The sequence below is a fragment of the Lissotriton vulgaris genome, chromosome 7 (assembly GCF_964263255.1).
Source record: "Lissotriton vulgaris chromosome 7, aLisVul1.2, whole genome shotgun sequence".
Classification (NCBI taxonomy): domain Eukaryota; kingdom Metazoa; phylum Chordata; class Amphibia; order Caudata; family Salamandridae; genus Lissotriton; species Lissotriton vulgaris.
Window position 1 is genome coordinate 1,411,018,746 of NC_141695.1, and position 21,247 is coordinate 1,411,039,992.

At 43.6% G+C, this 21,247-nt stretch overlaps 1 protein-coding gene across 1 annotated transcript in view; it reads left to right on the plus strand.

Moving 5' to 3' along the window:
* Positions 1-21,247, plus strand: part of LOC147705742 (phosphatidylinositol transfer protein beta isoform-like) — a 276,208-nt gene that overhangs the window by 182,391 nt on the left and 72,570 nt on the right. Inside the window, exons 7-9 of the mRNA XM_086932188.1 lie at positions 11,291-11,374; positions 16,630-16,707; positions 20,045-20,155. Of these exons, the coding sequence (XP_086788314.1) occupies positions 11,291-11,374; positions 16,630-16,707; positions 20,045-20,155 (273 nt within the window). The remainder of the gene's footprint in view (positions 1-11,290; positions 11,375-16,629; positions 16,708-20,044; positions 20,156-21,247) is intronic.

Here is a 21,247-nt window from a genome sequence, read left to right on the forward strand (position 1 = left end):
ATATTGGATTGTATTAGGGATACTCATACTCCTACTCTGCCTAATTTTAGTTTTAATTTTAGGAATATTTATTACAGTACAATGGACACAGCAAGTCAGAACATCAACTTAGTTCTGAAGCCACACAAGTCATCTCACATCGAGAAAAGAGAACTATCATCAGTGAATGTCACAGCCATTCCAATACCCGGCGGGGTAGTTTGGGACAAAACAGATTACGAAATATATGGACCGGTCGAACTCTTGAAATATCCTTATCAGTTTAAGGTTTCATTAAGTGACTTTGTAAAACCAAGTACATTCTCTGATGATTGGGACTTTGAAAGCATAAATAATATGATGTCAGATTTAGTAATGTCAGCAAAATTTACAGAACATGATTATTTGCAAGGTTCATCGAATTATGAACAGATGTATTGCTATACCCACTATGCAGACCACTATTTGCATAAATCTGCTCAACCTAGAAATGTTTTTAAATATAATCAATGGGAACATTGTGCAACTCCACCTAAAAGCAGTTCAAAAACATTCTATGAGAAATTCCAATACTTCTCAGGGTTTAACACAAGTGATGCAGAAACATTCTATTATTAACTGTTAGATAAAACAGGGACAAAAACCATGCTGACAAATACTAAATTGATCTATTCGGAAACATTTTATGAAAAAATGATTACATTTGGTTTTAATTTCTCGAAAAACAACATTGAAACAAAAACCATCTGGGGTACAAGGCCTAGAAGCATTATTTCGAGCCTGCATGATCCCAGAACAAAGATGTTCTTGAATGACACCATTCAACAAACTACCTGTTTTGGCCTAGCCAAAATCAAAGACTTAAACAAGCCGTCTATTCCAAAGCCAATACCTGATAACACAACCACAGATATTGAGATAGACGCATCCCAAATTTTACATCAAAATAGAACGCATCCTGATTGGAAAAAGTGGTTAATCTGGCCAACAGACACAAATAAATGTCAAGATAGATTCCTGAACAAAATACAGGGGTTAAACATGACCAGACCAGACCCTAGATACTCCCAGAGACAACATCCAGGGATAGTAACAACATACAGTGTAAGGAAACTATGCCTTGAATGGCTACAAACATCCACACTGGCAGAAATTAAGCAACACTTGTCTTTACTTAAAGATGGTGCTGACTTGCGCGATTTCATAATGGGGCCACGCAAACAGCGTCAAAAACGTGTCATGGCGGCCAGTATATACGGTGCTTACAACGAGGCATGGAAAGTGACTCAAATTGAGACAGCAGAGAAAATACGAGAAATTGATCGTCTTAAATTGGAAAAATCTCTTTCTTTTGTGGACAATGGGTTAATGACTCTGTCCTCCAGAATATATTCACTGGACAGTATTGTATCATCTGCTATAGATATAATAGATCAGGACTTGCTAATGTTACAACATGGTCAGTCCCAATAACGTTCTATTGTACAGCTAGGCTGGACGTTGCAAAACCTGCGTTCAGGCTATGTGCCTTGGCGTTTAATCAACACAACGTCATTGTTCTCTATCTTTAACCTTACTGATAAACAAATCAGTTTGGCACAGAAAGGAGCAGACTATACGATTCTGAGCATTGAAAAACTTGAGAGATTACCATTGGCAATGTCAAAGACCTGTCATTGAATGGATAATACACGGAATTATCACAATTCCGATAACAACTTTCCAATTTAAAAAATGCCAAAAGTATATACCAGCAGGCCAGTATGAAAGGTTGGGTAAAGGGTACATTAAGTCATCATGGAAATTACCTTATACACACACATGTTATAGTGACAAAAACCAGAATGTATTGTTTAGTGGTAATAATTGTAAACAATCACTAAGCGGTATACTCCTGTGCCAAGGTATTAATTTTCATGGGGCCTGTGAGGGGACTTCAAATAACCTTTCATGCCACCAGCACGGCACACCTGCAACACAGATAGAGCCACTCTTTAGACCACTTTCTAACGGGAGTTACGTTCTAATAACGGACCACAGCTGTTGTGGCATGGTGCCAGGGAAAGCATATCTCGTAAGCGTTAGTTCCATGGTCACTTGCTGTATGCAAGCATTGTATCCAAACGGCCCTGGAGACTCAGACGTGACGATTTGCCCTCCGTTGAATATCTCTTTTATACAAATTGATTCTTTAAGCAGAATGAAGTCTGTGCTTTTACAGACAACCGGGCCCATCACGTCATCAAAAGAAACGTATGATCTTCAAGTTGCAAGGACAACGGCAGAGATACATACACTTTTATCAACTAATTGCCCCGTGCATTTCGTAGAAATGCTAAGCCAAATCCTAAATATGTCAGATGCCAGTGGTATCGCAAATGTATTTAAGACAATTTTTTCGGGACTGTTAACACCCTTCGAAGCAGTTCCCAATTTTGTCCATTCGGTTTTTGGTGGCCTACCACTACTTTTGGGACTCCTAGCAGGAATCTTATTTTTGACTCTTCTGCTCCGATATGGCAAGCCAAAACGCAGACATGACTCCAGCAACAATGGAAGAAACGATCCTAGCAATACGCTACCGGGACCGCATAACTAAAGTCCTTGGATTAGCCCGGCTAAGAGATCTGAATTTGACCTGGTTTCTTTCATTCAGACCAATTTGGCAGAACTGCATCTTACCTGTGCTTCTATGTATGCTATGCGGAGAAGAATGCGTGTTAGACACCTGTCTTGCACTACAATCAGCCGTACCAATGGATATCGATACTTTGCTAAGTCCTGGAACGGCTCATGCATCGCGTTGTCCCCAGCGGTTACCAATCCTGATGACGGCATTCGTTGAGTCTTTTCCACTATGATTAGGTGGTGGCAGTGAAGCAAGAAATGAGAGCAACATCACCCAGGTACGACCTTCTGTGAGCATTGCTGATCCCGACACCGATGATAGCAATCATTCTCACGACTGCCCAGTTACAACATTATCATCCTTGGTCGAACTTTCACCTGAAGCTGTAGACTGTTTTTTTGCGCATCTATCTGAAGTCATGTTCTCCCCTGAACCAAAAGAATAACTTTTAAGCCAACCGGCACACAGCGTTCCCATGAACTCTGAATTCGGCCTTCAGCTTTGAAAAACAAAAGCTACTGAAAACATTTGGGACTATTTTTTTCCCTGAAAACGAAATTGTTTCCAAATTCCAAAATATTTCCCTTTTTTTTGGCACACATACTCTGCTTACAGTAGAACTATTCATAAAGAACAGAGCTTCTACTTTTAGCAAATCTAGAGACAATATGTTACCGCAGCCTCTAGCACACTCACAAGCAATTTCATTTATATGTGATGAAATAGTCTCGACCTTCTTTTCTGTAATTGGGAGACATTCCATGTGTAATTTTCGCAAATCGTTCAGCTAAAGATATATGCAATTTTTTTTTAATGATTACACTGCTTAAAAACGTACAGTACCTATAACGTTCCGTGTATTTCGCATACACCATTTCGAATGCAAAATGTATTTTGGGGTGGGTTGGAATGCACATGCATCTTTATTGCTTAGTTTTTAGTAATTGATGGACATAAAACCGTGGAGTGGGTGATGTGTTTTACCTAGGAACCCGATTCAATATTGTGACTTTATGCCCCTATACAGCTATAATCAATAATATCCCTATAATGGCATAATAATCAGATCCATATTTCAGTAAATCAGTCCAAGGCACGGCAAAAGCTACTTCCTTGGATTCCTAGAGAGCACACCGAGTTCTTTCACCACACCAAACCTCCAGCAACCTGGTAAAGCCCTGCTTGCTTTGTTTTGATTTGTAATAGAACTCCTGCGAGCACTGTAAGAACAGCCAGTTCTTAGTGACATCTTTATTGACGTCTTATGTCCAAACCTTACGTCAAACTCGGCACCTTTCAGGTATAAATATACCAATGTTGCCTTAAGCAAACACACGGTGGTGGTTTTGGAGCAGAGCAGCTAATCTACTTTCCGAGAGCACAGCAGAAGCGAGAAGCCCACGGACGCTGCCCCTCCTCTTTGACGCGATGAGAAAGACGCTGTCTTTTCTCCTGCCGCGAAAATCCAGCTCCGGCGTTTCCAGCCTACCCTTGCGGGTGACTGGGATATCGGGTCCTGAGAGAGAGATACCAGACCTCCTACATTCTATTCCCAAGGTACTGTGCTGACTAAACCCTTAGAGAGAATTCTTGAACAGATCCTTGGCAACAAACCTACTTAACTTGAACTGCTACTTACTTACTCCTTCCCACGTATTAGGCTTAGGTCAGGTACACCGGGGTAGGCTTATTTTAGAAGCACCAGTTGAGCATGTTAGCCTATGTATATATGTATATATATTTTATCCATTTTAAAGTGTGTTATGGCTAAGAAACCATATCAATGCTTTTACAGTATTATTTCATAATACTCCTTTTTACTGTACATTAAGTATTGCAATTGTGGCAATTCATTTCGCTTGCATGAGAAGGAAGACTGCTCAATAAATAATACCTTTTATTGAAAACGCCCGTCTCCCTATTCTCTGCACCCTGGTTAAATTAATTATGCACATCTGACTGAGTGAAATAGCTGTCTATTGTTTCACACGACTCTAGAGATTGACTCTTATTCTGAGGGAGCAAAGTTGTCATGTTTATGCGGTTGTCGGAAGCTGAATCCCTTCTTGTCTGAGCCAGGGAAGCTGATCACTTCCTTTTCAGTCAAGAAAGTTTCCAGTGACCTCTGAGCTAGCTGGCGCAAACATAAATTAAGTCTAACATAGTCAGTAGAGACCTAGAAGACCTCAGTTCTAAGTCTACACTGCTGTTTGTTATTCCAATGTGCAGGGCCTATAGGGAAAATAGGAACTACACTACAGGACGCCTTCTTTCATATTTCAATCCATCTGGCTCACCGCAAATTTCTCAGGTTCGTGGTAGCAGGCCAACACTAGCAATTCAAAGTACTCCCATTGTGAGTCACCACGGCCCCCAGAGTCTTCACAAAATGTCTGGCGATAGTAGCTACGCATCTCAGAACACCAAGCATACATGTCTTTCACTATCTGGATGACTGGCTCATCGAAGCCAGCACATACTAGCAATGTTGCAAGCACCCTTCACTAACCATTCAGCTCCTTCAACAGCTGGGGTTCTCAGTCAATCTGTTAAAAACACATCTTCAGCCAAACAAAGTTCAGGATTACCTAGGCGCCACTCTAAATACTCACACGGCTCTAGCGTATCCTAATGGATTTGAATTCGAAACATTCAGGCACTCATTCTCAAATTTCAACCCACTCTGTCACTTCCAGCTTCAGTGTTTATGCAACTGCTGGGGTTGATGGCATCTTGCATCATGATAGTTTCCCACGCCTGGCTATACATGTGTCCACTTAGAGCAGAGGTCTTCAAACTGTGGGGCGTGCCCCCCAGGGGGGGGCATGGAAACACCTCGGGGAGGGTGCGAACTTCACAGAAAGATTTCCCCTTAACATCACTCATTCCGACGTCTGAAGCACGTTTACTGCCATGTATTCTCGAGGTTCATGGCCATCGCAAACAGGACTCTTATTATGATTAGAGGCAGCAGTCAGAGTAAATAATACCTAAGTGGAAGTGTCAACTTTGACGTTTCTCTAATCCGAGAGACAGCAGCATAAATGCAGGAAATAGCAGCAAATTGCACTTCCATACAAAATGAAACTTAAAAGCATATACTGCTTTGCAAGGAGAGCTGTGATTTTTCCCTGCCCTTCGCCTTTCTTGCTGCTACCATTTGGCATCCTTGCTGGTGCCTTTTACATCAGTTCATCACACTGCTGTCTATACATTGGGAGCTACTGGTAGGATGTTTTGACATTTTTCTGCAGCGTAATTTCCCTATTCCCCCACCCTCGCTCCTCTTCTGTTTATTTTCCACTGCGAAACATAAATTGGGTTTTTCCTCAAAGCAGGACACTCGTACAAACATTCTCACACAGCAGGCGTTCACAGTGTCAGACAAGCAGACATTCTTTCAGACATAAACACACAAACGTAGAATATGCAACAGTTCCCCCTGCTGTTCACGCATTTGAAACAGGGAAAGGTTCACAAAACCTGGGTGAGTTTAAACACCACCAGAAGGGAAAGGAATATTAGTGACTCAAAGTAATATCCAGAAACTTAACCCTGCGCTGGTCCTTTCAGATAGCAGCCACTGAGTCACTCCAATTCTTCAAATTGTGGGTTGCAGAAAAAGGTAAACTTCTGGAGTAATCTGTCGACCGTCTCAAGGTCAGGGTGATGCTTTCTTTACTGAGAATCTTACTAAAAGGCAAAGGGAACACCCTGGTAACCAGACAAAAAGGAGTCATTAAATTGAAATAAGCTGAAAAATATAGAGTGCTATGAAGTCTTACACAGGGCGTAACTGCGCTGTTCAAATTCTTATGACCTAGGGACCTTGCACTTTGTTGTCAAGAGGTCTCAGTTGAGTGTCTTATCTCGGAGTCCTGGCGTTTTAGCTAACAGCAGTTTAGACTCTGCAAATCTGCTATGATGTAGGCCTTTTCAGAGCCTGAAGCTAAATTACATTTGTCATAGTATTTTCCATAATACCTAGGCGTTATCAGGCCATTTGTTGCAGTTTTGCGCTCCTTCCTGTTAATTAGTGATAATGCTGTCAAGAAGCTTCCTGCACAGCCTTAATGTAGATTCAGCCCATTAAACCCTGATAGTTGCTGTGGATTCCTATCCCAGCTCTAGTCAAGGAGGCCTTTTTGTTGCCTCCACCAGGGCCCATGGTATCTATACTGCTGGCACGTGACAATACAAAATAAACATATATGGCAGTGAGAATTTCAATTGATTGAGTAGCATCTTCAGAGCAAAGAGCTTGCCCCAAGAATTATGTGCTTGCCAGGTCTGCGAACATTCTGCTAGCTTGCTGGATCAGGCTGCACAGTATTAGATGTGGTCCTGAAAGGTGGGGTTCAGGCACTGACCATGTGGCGGTTTTCCCTAAAACAAAGTTTTACTTTTTAAAGGGTGTTGCATGAGTTCAGTCGTTGTGGGACAGATTTACAGCTCACAAATCTTAACTTTAAAAAAAGCCTTCTAATAGTATTTTGCTGTTGCGAAAATTAGTTCAACTAACACTTCTGTGTTAAACTAGCTGTCAAAGATATTAAACCCCAACTTCCAGAATTTTTGGATGACTCCTAAAAAAAATATTGCTGTGGTGGCTTGGCCTAAAAAAGTTTGAAGATCTCTGACCTAGAGTGTTTAGCCAGTCAGTGGAACCAGTCTCAAGGTCTTTAACCAATCCAGTGTTGGTAAGCTTCCGTACTCATCACTCTCTGCAGTGGTGGAACACACAAAACATATCAAAATGGCGGGCCTTCATAGACCCGATTCTATAGACTGTGTTAACAGCGGATGCATTCCTTACTGGCTGGGGAGCTCATCGTCAACAACACACAGTGCAAAGACTGTGGAGTCAGCAAAAGAGGCTCCACATCAATCAGTTGGAGCTCATGGCAATCTTTCTAGCTCTCAAAGCCTTTCAAGATCACCTGTCTGGCAAAGCTGTGTTAGTCCGAACCGACAACATGACAGCTATGTATTGCATACAAAACAGGGGGGACACACTCTTTCCAACTGTGCCACTTAGCCCAGGACATCTGGAAGTGGGCTATTCACCACAACATTTATCTCCTAGCAGAACACTCCCCAGGAGTCAACAATCAGATTGCAGACCTCCTCAGCAGGCAGAGGTCTCAAATACATGACCCGAAAACGCAAAATGCCAAAGCTTCGACTCCAGGTATCCACACCCTATGTCCAAAGGCAATGCTCTATGGATGAACTGGTCAGGAATATTTGCCTACACTTTTCCGCCTCTCCCACTCATTCCATCAGTGGTTCGGAAACTCAGGAAAACATCACTCACGCTAATACTAGTAGCTCCAACATGGGCACGTCAACCCTAGTTCACAACCCTGTTGGAACTCTCTCTAGTACTACACCAAACATTACATTTAACTCCCAGTCTCCTCACACAGAGCCGTGTAGAAATCAAACACCCAGATCCCAAGCAGATGAACCTTGCGATCTGGCTCCTGAAGTCGTAGAGTTTGGTTATCTCAACCTTCCACCAGACTGTATGAACATTATTAAAGAGGCTAGGAAGCCTACCACAAGGGTCTGCTATGCAGCCAAATGGTAGCGTTTTGTAATTTATTTCAATAAAAATCATATCAACCTTCTTGATCCTTCCATACAGAACATACTGTGCTACCTACTAAATTTGCAGCAGTCCGCATTGGCCTATACATCCATCAGACTGCATCTTGCTGCCATAGCAGCTTACGTTCAAAATAGGCAACACTTATCGCTATTTAGTGTGCCCGTCATCAAAGCATTCATGGACGGACTAAAAAGGGTAATAACACCAAGATTTCCTCCTGCCCCAGTATGGAATCTTAACATATTCCCAACAAGGCTAATGGGTCCGCCATATGAACGTATGCACAAATGTGAACTACAGTTCCTTACTTGGAAAACAGCTTTCCTCATTGCAATAACTTCATTGAGGAGAGTGGGTGAACTACAGGCACTAACCATAGGAGAACCTTTTTACCAGTTACATAAAAATAAACAAGTTCTTCGTAGAAACCCTAATTTTCCTACCTAAGGTTGTATCTGCATTTCATACCAATCAGTTGGTTAAATTACTTGTATTCTTTCCTCAACCTGACTCTGTTGCAGAACAAGCTTTACATACCTTAGATGTCAGAAGAGCTCTTTTGTATTACACTGAAAGAACAAAATCCTTTCGTAAAACCAAACAATTTTTTGTAGCTTTTGCAACACCTCACAAAGGCAATCCTATATCCAAGTAAGGAATTGCTAGGTGGATTGTCAAGTGTATTCAGATTTGTTACCAAAAAGCCAAAAGGACTCTCACAGTACCCCCTAGAGCACATTCCGCTCAGGAGTTAGGGGCTACTATGGCTTTCTTAGGGAATATCCCTATTGCTGATATCTACAAAGCTGCAACATGGTCCACACCACACACATTCATCAAACATTATTGTGTTGATGTGTTAGCAAGACAACAAGCTAATGTGGGCCAAGCAGTACTTGATGTTATTTCAGACAACTCCACAGTTATAGGATAGCCACCGCTTCGGGGAGACTGCTGAATAGTCTATGCAAAGCATGTGATCTACAGCTCGCATGCCTAGAGCGGAAAATGCTACATACCAAGTACGCATCTGTTCTTGGCATGTAGAGCTGTAGAATCTCATGCGCCCACTCACCTCCCCGGATACCTGGAACTGCTGTAGTTCTCTGTCTTACTACACATACTTGTGCATGGACATCTCAAATCTTTACTACCACTACATTCGCTTACCCTCTGCGGAAAACAATCTGAAGATGGAGCCAATGACTATGCGCACTATCACCTAAGGGAGGAGTCCCCTACCTCGTGACTAGGGAAAACTTCTTCCAGAAAAACAAAGTGCAAACATCAGGATCCAACATTAGATGGTGATCTTATGCAAAGCATGAGATTGTACATCTCTACATGCCAAGAACTGATGCATACTGGTTAAGTAGCATTTTCATTTCCAGATGTTTTCACATTACCGCCAGCGACAGAGGGGCCCCCTTATTTGGGGTGAGAATCAGCTCCCACTATTGGACCAGTGTGGAGTTAAAAGGTAGAATACAAAGTGTGTGAATGCTGACTTTGGACACCTGAGATGCAGTTGACATTGCAGGAACACGGGCTGCAAGAAAGGCTGGAAAATACAACTTACAGTTTTGCAATGAAACAAAGGGACTCTCGGGCATACAGTTACTTTGAACGATCAACCAGCTTCTCAGTCATCCAACCACTGTTGGTAACGATCACAAAGTTCTTTGTCAGCATTCTGCACACCTCTGTACTCCGTGTTATGCACAATGAATATAAATTCAAACTGAATATAAATCATGGCTCTCGCTGACCTTTAATATGCTATATGGGCTTTATCCTTAAAATGGGCTTTATTTGAAGTGAGAAGACTTATTCGTAGGTTTGGGACCGGTTGAATGATCCCTCAGTCAAATCCTCAAAATCTCAGGAAAGGCAGCACAGCATCAGAAATTTACAGATTCGTACTGAATCTGGCTGGAGTCAGACATTTTTTCTTTAATGTGTTACATGCTAAGTGCTTTTGGAGAGTGGTAGTACAGACTTCCCCTTTACGGTACCTCACCATTTAATCAGTGGCCTACAAAAATGACTGCAAGTTCAGTCAGTCAGGATTCTTTATTTGATGATTAAAAATCACCACAAAAGTACAAACATACAAAATACATTCACCCCAACTTTTCCCCATTTTTGTTTAAAAATTTAACAATTCAATTTGCATGAATCCCAATGTTAATACAGACAAATCACAATGTTAAAAAAGAGACATAACTGGACTTTAAAAGGAATCAATAAAACCTCACAGTTCCCCTCCCCCTCTAGTAGCTCTCAGACGTACCGAGACTTTAATAAAATTAATAATACAGCACAAAGTTAGAGGATCAGCCGCTTGTTGCAGAAAAATCAAAGCTTTTTGAGCACTTTTTATGTTAACTTGTTTTAAAATATCAACCAGGAATCTACGCCTAGGCTCAGAATAAAAAGAACATAACAATACAAAGTGAAGGGAGTCCTGCGGAGACCTATTATCGCAACCGCGGGTTCCCTTCTGCTCAATCGTGGATAAGTACCCTAATGGTGATGCCAATAAATACGGTAAAAGATTGAGCCTAAAACGGTTCATTAAATACCTGTCCTGTGCATTGTGTATGAAATATAGGTAAGGTTCCATTCCTTCTTTAATCTTTATTAGATTGTAGGCACACACTTTGGTTTTAGCCTTTCTTGCTCTGCTCTCTGTATAGCCCTGTGTTCCAAAAACGCTTTTTTTACAGTCCTTTTATGTTGTGCTGCAAGTTCTTTTTGTTCTATTATTCCGCTAAACGCTCCTTTAGGTTTTCTGTTTCTGAGTGTTCTATTCCCTCTCTTCACACTCTTCCCATCAATTTTCCTTTTCACATGCCTTTCACCCCTTTCTTTCTACATTCTCTTGTCTACCCCGCCTTTCTTCTCTGCCCCTTCCCTCTGTGACTGCCCTCTTCCTCCCTTTTCTTACCTTCCTCTTTCCCCAACTTATTTCCTTGCTTCCCCTGTTCACCCTTAGGTGCAATTCTTTAACATTCCTCTCCTGTACCCATTTCTTTTATTACTCTTTCTTTCCTCTTCCGGAACAGGTTCATGGATTAGATGCAGTGACGTGGAAGGACGTAGACATCATCCCCATCGACATTGCTGATCGCACTCAGGTGTCGGAAGACGTAAGTCCTCTGATAGTCTGTTTTTGGTTTTGTCTGACACAAGCTGCTTTCTGGGCACATTGTCTAAACATATCTGGTGTGGGGCACATTGTTAATGTGTATTAATGTGTGTTGATGGGTAGATGTGAAAACTATTTTTCATGCCACAGTTGTCATCCTCTCTCTACTGCACAAGTTAGCAACCTCCGCCCAAGCCCTGCGGGCTGATCGAACTATCAGTGGCATTGTGATTAAACAAGGGGCTCTCCATATAACTCTGGATTTATGAAAAGCTTGTCTTACTTCTACCCAAAAAGGTATGGCCCGCCCCCTCCCAGAAACACTCCACATCATAGACCGGTGGGGAGAAATGTGGTGGAGAGGTTTCCTAATTCGCCCTTCTACCCGTGCCTCTCGAACAGGTTTGATCCACTGTCTGGGTTGGAATGTGTTGATTGACTGGGGTATGTTTATGGTCTAGATAGTTCTAGTAGTAGGGATTCTATGGGTTGTAGCCTACCCACCACTGTGGAGGGTAATAGCAAGGACTATGCTGAAGTACATCTTAATTCACCTCCCCCGAGATCTAGTTCCCTTTTGAGGGTGAATGCTGAACTAGAAGAGGATAAGTGTACCCCTGTGGTGGCCCCTATTAGTAACCAAGTGGGGACAGCTAAAATAGTTTCCTGGAATATGGCAGGACTAAGGGGTCGTATAGATAGTGAAGATTGGGTTGATTTCATTGACTCCTTTGATATTGTCATTCTACAGGAAAGTTGGGCAGTTACCCCGATTCATAGGGTAGGGTACCTAAACTTTTACAAGCCGGCTTCACAGGGCCCTAAGGGTAGACCCTCAGGAGGGTTAGTGGTATGGATAAGACAGTCCATGGGGTTCAGCTTACTGGAGATTTCGGTAGATAATCCGGATCTCCTGTGTGTTAAGTGTAGTAGAGGCAACAATAAGGACTTAATTCTCATAAATATTTATGCTAGGACGACCTGGAGGTCGTAAACAGCCAGTTATCCCCTTAAGTGCTGCCTCGGTGCATTGGCCGACGGCAGCACTACCTCCCCAGTGCTGCGCATGACCATTGAACGTCCATTCAGCACTAGTTCTAATGGACAGCGCAGCACTGGGGAGGAATGTTTAATAGCAGCTATGAGGTTAAAGACGATCTGGACTCACTCTTGAGGAGAATAGGCAGTGACAGTTTGATTCTGGTCGCTGGTGACCTGAACAGTTCATTTGAGCCTCTGAACAGTGTGGGGGAGGATCTAGGGGTTGATGAAGATATGGTATGGGACATCCCGCCCTTATCAATAACAAAGGGCACCGAGGCAGCACTTTACTGGCAGGGTTTATGTTTAAAGTGGGGGCTGCGTGCTGCTAATGGACGCACGCTCTCCGATAAATCAGGCCAACCGACCTTCAACAATGGGGTCTGTAAGAGCCGTATCGACTATTTCCTTGTTAAACTTGAGCTCTGGTCCCAGGTTATCGATATGGAGGTTGTGGTACGCCCAGAGAGCGACCATAACCCCCTTTCGTTGAGCCTCAAGCTTTTAGGCGTTGGAGATGGGCCTTCTATTACCACCTGCTCAACGTCAGAGGTTTTACTGTGTAATGACAGAAAAAGAGTAAAATGGTCTAGGGTAGTTGCAGACCCCTCCATAATAAAAGGTATAGAGGAAGAAGTGGCAAAAACCCTGGCCACTATGGTAGTTGCATCATCCTCCCAGGAGACTATCCCCCAGATTAGCGATCTTCACGACCAGTGCTTCGCGGAATTAAAAACTCTGCTAACAACCCCATGAATACCAAGGAAGGATAAAGTCCGGACAAAATGGTACAACAAAAGCTGTAGGGTAGCACACAGTAGACTGATCTTAGCGATCAAATCTAGAGACATTGCAGTTATCAGAACGGCCCGGCTATTCTATAAAAAAACGCTATGGGCCGCGAAGAAGGAGTGGGAGGACCGCCATTGGTCAGAGCTCCTTTCGGCATGTCTAACTTCAAACCAAATTAAGTTTTGGGAAATCGTTAAGTGGGGTGCGAACCAAGATTCCAAAACCCCCGCGAATCATGTCTCAGTGGAAGACTGGATGGATTTCTACTCATTGCAGTTTAGAGCTCCGGATGTGGATCAGGTTTTTCACCTAGAGTTGGACGTAGTCTCGCCTTCTAATCCTGTTTGTTCACTAGTTTTTAATATCTCTGATACGAAGTACGCTTTGGGTACAGTCCACTCAGGCAGAGCGCCTGGGATGGACGCAATACCCTCTGATCTTTTTAAAATGAATTTAGACATTTGGGTTCCCTACATAACCATGCTTGTGAATGCAATCGCTGCAGGGGCAAGGATTCCGAATTCCTGGAAAGGGGCGGAGATTCTACCAGTATTTAAAAAAGGAGACCGCTCAGCCCAGGGGAATTATCGCCCCATAAGCCTGATAGATTCTATCCAAAAAATAGCTGCCAGGATGGTACTTGTGAGAATCCAGGGGTGGATGGAGCAAGAAAATATTTTGTCCCCTATGCAAGCTGGGTTTAGAGCAGGCACCAGCACCCTAGATCAGGCCTTTAGACTTAACATGTTGTTTTGGAAGGTAGTCAAATTGGGTGGAGGCACTATCTATGCCGCTTTTGTAGACCTTAAATCGGCTTTCGATTTAGTTCCCGTAGAGAAAATGTGGAAGTCCCTTAGACTCATGGGTCTGCCTCCTGAACTTCTTGATTTAGTGATTAGACTTCACGAAGAAAATTTCGCCAAAGTGAGATGGGGTAAACAAGGTCAGGTGACTGACAGCTTCCCAGTTACACGCGGTGTGCGACAGGGATGCCTGTTGGCACCCACCTTATTCCTTTTGTTTATCAATCAGGTTGTAAAATTCTTTTCTGATACCCCGACCGATGCACCATCTTTGGGCGGGTTTCAAATACCCGATGTTGATTTTTGCAGATGACACCCTGCTTCTCTCAAAAACTCGTAGGGGGTTGCAAAGAGCCCTCAGCAGGTTTGCTGAGTTTTGCAGGGTTAATGATCTGCAGATCAACACTGACAAAACAAAATTTATGGTTTTCAGTAATAAAAGCCCCATTAAAACCTCTATTACTTTGAATGGTACCCTGATTGAACAAGTGGATACAATGATGTACTTGGGTGTGACCCTGGACTACCGATTTAGCTGGAAACCCCAGATTGAGGCCCTTTATCTTAAGTTTGTCCGCCTCTCGGGCTGCTTATTACAGGAGCAAAAAAAGTCACTGACCCAAACGTATTGCCCCGGTGATAAAAATTTATGAAGCGAAAATCAATACAGCCATATTATATGGCGCTGATGTGTGTGGGTACAAAGATCTGTCTCTCCTTGTCAAGGCACAAAACAAATTTTTGCGTAATCTGGTGGGTCTACCGCAATCTACACCCACCAAACCATTGTTGTTAGATTTGGGTTGCAAACCCTTCAATGATATGGCTCGGTTCCGCCTGGTGGCCCTATGGCGACGGCTCTGGACCACTCCAGAGCTTAGCCTATTCGCCAAGGAATTGGATGAAGTTAGGTCATTGTGGGAGGCTTCCCAAATCCCTTGGTTAAGGGAAGTAAAATCTGTGCTGGATGAGATGGGTCTCAACCACCTTTGGTCCAACCCGGGGGATTCCCTCTTTCCCTCCAAACAGGACTTCAAGGATTTATACTGGGCCACAATAAAACATCTAGCTGTGGCCCAGTCGGATGCTTCCAACCTAACTGGGCATTCTCTGGTTCTTAAATTGACCCCTTCTCTAGAATCATACTGGGATGTGATCACTAAAACCCTCGACCGGAAACTATACCACCAGTTCCGTGTCGGATCACTCCCAGTCAATTCCTTTGCCGGGAAATGGCTTGGGAATACAAATCATACTTGTCCTTGGTGCCCTAATCACCCGGAAAGCTTGGGTCACTTTCTTTTTGCATGCCCAGCCTACCGCGTTCCGCGGCTGAAATGGCTTAAACCCATATGTAACAATCTTGAAATTAAAGGGTTTCTAGAAGCCATGAGGATATTTCGCTCTAATACATCTGAGATGGTGGTGGTTGGTGTGGCCAAGTATCTAGGCTGGGCCTGGATTATTCGAACTAGAAACCCCAATGTCTCTTAATGCCTATTTCTCTTATATACTTTTTACACATTTTATACAGTGGATTGTTATCATAACTAGAAGTCTTTATTAAACTGCCTATCGAATTGTTTAATATCTTTTTAAAATGAGGTAAATTTTTAGATAATGATTACTATAATGGTTTTACAAAATAATGGTGTTTTTCTATGTATTGTCTTTTATGAATTGATTTTCGAAATAAAGACTCTTGAACTGAACTGAAAAATTGTATTTAGAATTAGACTGTGGAAAATTAGAGCTGTTGTGTTTTTTGTTTAATTGAACAAGCATCATTCCTTGTGCAGCTCTCTCTCCCTCCACACTATCAAACATCTCATTGTGCTCTAAAAGCTTCAACCCACTAGTGGAGGGTTGCCTTAAGCTCAGCCTTTTTACCCTCTAGCTTTCCTCACTGTCTTTCACCTTCTTCTTGGCTGTAAGTGCTCTAAAGGTTTCCTTCCTTGTTGACATAGGGCCCCTGGCCATTTTCCTTTGGGTTCACATGCCAGCTATCCTCTTTGAAGTAGTCCCCATCCACACCTGCAGAGTATTACTTTGTCAGTCAATCTTTGTACCTCAAAGCCCCCCTCTATTACCTCCAGGTTTGTTCTCCTCTCCTTGGCGCTGCTGCTTAACTCCACCATACCTTTACAGACTTTCTCCAAGGACTCTTTTCCTATGTCTATACTCCGATTCAGTGAAAAGGTCTGGATTGTTTATAGACGGTACATTTGGATAGATTTCAGTGTGTGATTTGTGAAATCTCTGGAATCGTGCAAGGGTACTTCGAATGGCATATTCCCTATTTGATTCATGTACTGATCTGTTACCTTCATTTCCCTCAAATTGTAAAGCGCTATGATATCCTTCGGGATCAAGTCTGCACTATAAAAAAACTTTATAAAGAAATAAAATGTCTTTGAGTCCTGCTCTTTTCTTTGTTGATGTGCAATAATATCAGGTGGGTCGGTAATCACGCCCTCTGTCTGAGAAAGTGCTGAGTTGGTGCTCGCATTGTGCACCTTAGTTCATGGCCGGTACTTCATAATGGGTTTGGAGGGAGCTCCTTGTCTTAAAATGTCTCTTCTACCAGTACTTATATTTTAATTTGGTTATCCCTCTGCAGGACTACAAGGCTGATGAGGACCCTGCCATCTTCACCTCATCAAAGACTGGTCGTGGGCCACTCTGTCCAGATTGGAAGGTATCTTAGCTCTGTGTATCATTCCACAACCTGCTAGTTGTCAAACTATTGAGATGGAAAATTGCCCTGCAATGTCAAGGACATGCACCAATGCCCTGATTGCCCCAGCCGCACGGATATAAGAATCCATGATACTAATTTCTAGTTATGGGTGAACACTTTCCATGCGTGTGCACGATGACCTAGGCCTCCCTCATGATAATGTGGTCTTGTTAGACTGGGAGGGGCCCACCAAGCTCTACCCAAATAATGGTAGAGGAGTACTGCCCTTGCTAGGAGTTAAGTGACACATGCATAGTAGTGGCAGCATATGTATTTTGTTTTAGTAAAAAAAAATCAGTAGTGTGAACAGGCCTTTTTACCTGTGTTACTGGAGTGGTGCCTTTTAAGCCATTTGTTTGAAATTCCGCTGCTCCATACTTAACTCACTCTTGGCGTACTTTGTGACTGTGTGTAGTGCCAAAAACAAAAAGTACAAATGATGGATGAAATGCGTAACAATGCAAACATTCACCCCAGTCACAAATTCTGGGTTTAATCATCGTTTTTTTAGCTCACCAAGCAACCCCAGTCTGGACCCAGCCATATATAAATCAGTCTCAACCCTCCTACTCATGGGAACAATCCATCCCGTATTCCCAAGCCTCAGTTATCTTGGCCGATGAGGGGTGATAACCCAAAACCAGTCCTGGGATGCTTGTTTCCTGTCCAGGGAGGACATGGCCAAGCAGACTTAACTTTTCCCATAGGGAGCAGGGTCAAGACTGATTTTCATATGGCTAGGTCCAAACTTGGGTGAAGTGGTGAGCAAAATAATGATGTATTAAACCCAGATCTGTGACTGGGGGTGAGTGTTGGAAATGTTTCAACACTCCGTCCATTTATTTTTATTATGTGATGTTGCTGTGTATAGGGCTAGCCAGCACCGTGTGCATGCTGAGATATGTGTGCCTTTGCATGGTATTTAACATTGAAGCCTGTGGGTTCTATTTAGGAATCCCTGTGACAGGAAAGGCTAGTTGAAAGTGAGGACTGCAACCCTGAGAAAGGAAAAGTGGATTGCTGAGATTCCTTAGGCTGGGATGGGAATATGCACACTGGATGAAGGGGAGCAGAACATCCCTCTGTGCTCATCAAAGGTGTATTTGATTCCAGGAGGTTACTAGTTAGTGGGGCCTGGGCTCTTTATGTTCTTTTTAAAAATAGTTTTATTTGGGTTTTCTTCTGTTAACACAGCAAACAAATAGGCATACCAAAGATACCATAGGTACATGTGAGCAAGTGCACAGTTGGTCATATTATACATCAACATGTTTCATGGCCTTAAACATGCAATAAACGGGCAACAGGCACATGATAAGCTAGTACAAGATTTGTCACTCGGTGTGTGTCTAGGCTGCCTTTGCCGCCCCCAGGTCAATTCCTTGGTGACTCAGCCAAGGACCCCATATCTTAATAAATTTCCTCATGCATGCTCGGGCCTTGTTATTAAACTTTCTCAGCTGATATATAGAGGTCCATCCCAGACTTCCAGTCTCGGAGCGTGAGGGGACCAGGCTCACCCCCGTGTTTGGCTACATCTCGCTTGGACACTTCTTAGCCCGAGTTGCTAAGCAGGAGCTTTGCTCTGAGGAGATCTATGCTCATGGGTATACCCAACAATATGTATTTAGGGTTCTTTGGTATTGTTTATTCCAATACCTTGTTTGGTTCTTCTACAATGTCGGTCCAGTATCTTTGAATGTTAAGGCATTCCTATAGTGAATGTCTGAACAACCACTCTCTCTGGCTCGCAGCGAAGGCAACTAGCAGAATCAGCTCTGCCAAAGCTATGGAGCCGGGCCCTATCCTAATAAACCCTATTTAGGACTTTCAGTTGGATCGGTAGAAGTCTTGATTTCTTTGCGACTTCCCTGGAGTGCAATAGGGCTGCATCCCAGTCAAGGTCGTCAAACTCTCCCCCTCGTTTTCTCAGCGTGTTCTTAGTTTCATTAAGGAGGTTGGCTCATTGTTAAGTGAGATGGTAGGTCTGATGAAGTTGGCACAGTAGGACCAGGGAATCATGATAGAGTGAAATCAACCTTTTTGAGACATTTTTCCGGAAGGGTGGCAGCCAGGTATAAATCTCAGTACTCACTTTGATTGTGTTGTGGGTCAATTAAAATTGAAGCCACTCCTGGTGTGGCACTCTGTCCCCATTTTAAAGGACAGAGGAGAGGGTACTTAAAAGAAGACGACACCCACAACCAGAATATGAACGGACCATACACTAAATCACATCATTGTCGGGATTTGGACCATAAAGACCATAAAGGTTCTTGCCTGATTCTCACAAGTTGTTCAGCAGTGCTGTCCAACAGGCAGAAAGTACATCAAGACTTCTAGCTGCTGGAACCTGGACTAGGGTTTGCAAGCCTCCCTTCTGGGGGAGAGGCTATCATCCGGAATGTCAAGACCACTTGCCATGAGCGTGGATCACCAACTTTCTGCCTGCTAAGACCAGCTGACTCTGACAAAGAAGAGAGCGGTTTGAGGGGGGCAAAGCTCAGCAGGGATTCTGCCAAGTGTATCTCTGTGAGCAAAGTGTGAGATGCCAAGTCTGGTAGGGACTACTGTAAGAGTGCGGGTCGCCCTACTTTTCTTTCGAAGTCGGATACCTTGTGTGACAGGAGGGGGCCACCGTAAAACTAGAGCCATCGCCCTTGTGCGAGTGAAGTAGATGACCCCATCTGTCACCTTGAGTACAGGACTGTCCCCATGGAACATTGTATCAAGGCTGCTGTGAAGAATACTTACTGATTTAGGAGCTGCTGAGAGGATGTCCAACACCAATACGGGCCTCCTGAAGACTAAGGAGACACAACGCATCATCGGGGAAAGACCATGAGAGGTTGCGGACCCTCAGCATCAGAAGACCAGATCCTGCCAAGATGCAGCCCAGTCCTCCTGAACACCCCCTAGAGCTAAGCTATTTGTAGTAATTTTTTGTAAAGTATTCCGCAGCACATTGACGGAAAGTGTAATATTCAGTATACAGCCGACCGTATACCATTGGTTGTTCCTGGACAAAACAGCAACTAGTTCTGCAGTGATAGCCAGAAGCCATTCAATATGGCATTCACAAATATCCTGATGAGAACCTGCCTTCTTTTCTTTGTCCATGCGATGACACTGCAGCATCTGCAGTTTGACAGTTTACTGAATGAGGCTTGTTCTGCAGGCAAAGTCCATCTTAACGCTACCCCAAACTCCACTGTCTGCTTTGTACCCCCAACCAGCCAAATCTGCTGCTTTAATGCTTTAATGTTTCTTATTATTGATTCTCTTCCTCCAACAGAAGGAGCTTGCAAACAACCCAGACTGCCCTCATATGTGTGCCTACAAGCTAGTGACAGTGAAGTTCCGGTGGTGGGGCCTGCAAGGACGTGTGGAAAAGTTTATCCACAAGGTATGTTCCCATAAAACTGTGTTGAACACAGCACCCTTCCCTCATACCCTGTGTTTATTGTAGTTGTACTCGTTCAGTCTCCCTTCCATAAATTGTTTGCTCTTTCCCTCTGTGCTAGCTCATTTCTTTCCCTTTTTGGTAACACATGCTCTACATTGCTCTCTCTCATACTTTCATTTAAAACTTGGGAGCCTCCACCCTTCATTGCAAGTCTTCTCCAAAATCCCACCAAATAACTAGGTTCATCTGGCCACCCATCTCTTCTTGCAATGCTTAACCTTACATGCTACTAATAGCTCGCTTACTGTCTATTCCTGACACTTAGTGCTGCCTAGGCAGTCCAATTGATTTATGATACAAAAAGCCCCAGTGCATAAAAAAGCTTGTCAGAGTAGTGTTCGAGGCATGTGGGCTGCTGAATTCATATCTGTGCATAGATCGCCGCCTAGTGTTGGGTCCGGATGATTGCACATTGTTGTCCTGAAAGAGTCTTCGAAGTATCACGAGATAGGTGGCTCCTCCCCTGGACTACAGTGCGCATGGGCATCGCCTCCATCCCCAGATTGTTTTTTTCCGCCATTGGGTTCGGATGTGTTTCGGTTCCCTCTGTCGGAATCGATAGTTGTTTAACTTTCCTAACTTGAGACCAAAAGGTCTTTAGGACTTGCGTCGGTATTGTCCATCGTTCGGGTTTTGTTTCTTCATCAGCTCCGAACTCTTGCTGCCCCTCCGCGTGCTGTCGGCGCGGACGGGCCTACAGAACGCTCCAGACTACTTAACATGGAACGAACTCCGTTTAAAAGGTGCCCGGTGTGCACCTCAAAGTATTCACACCTCGACGTGCACCCAGTGTGCAACAAATGTTTGTCGCCGGACCATGATGAGGCCAGGTGTATGGCCTGCTCCAAGTTCCGGTGTAAAAAGACTCTCAAGCTTCGTCGGGCCGCTAGACTCCAGGCCCAGTTATCGGCGCCCCCGCCAGACAACATCTTCGAGGAAGACGTTGGTGACGACACCTTCTTTCAAGTTTCGGACTCCAGCCCAGCGTCAGAGGATGAAAACTACGACGCGGGGGACGAGGAGTTTGATGAA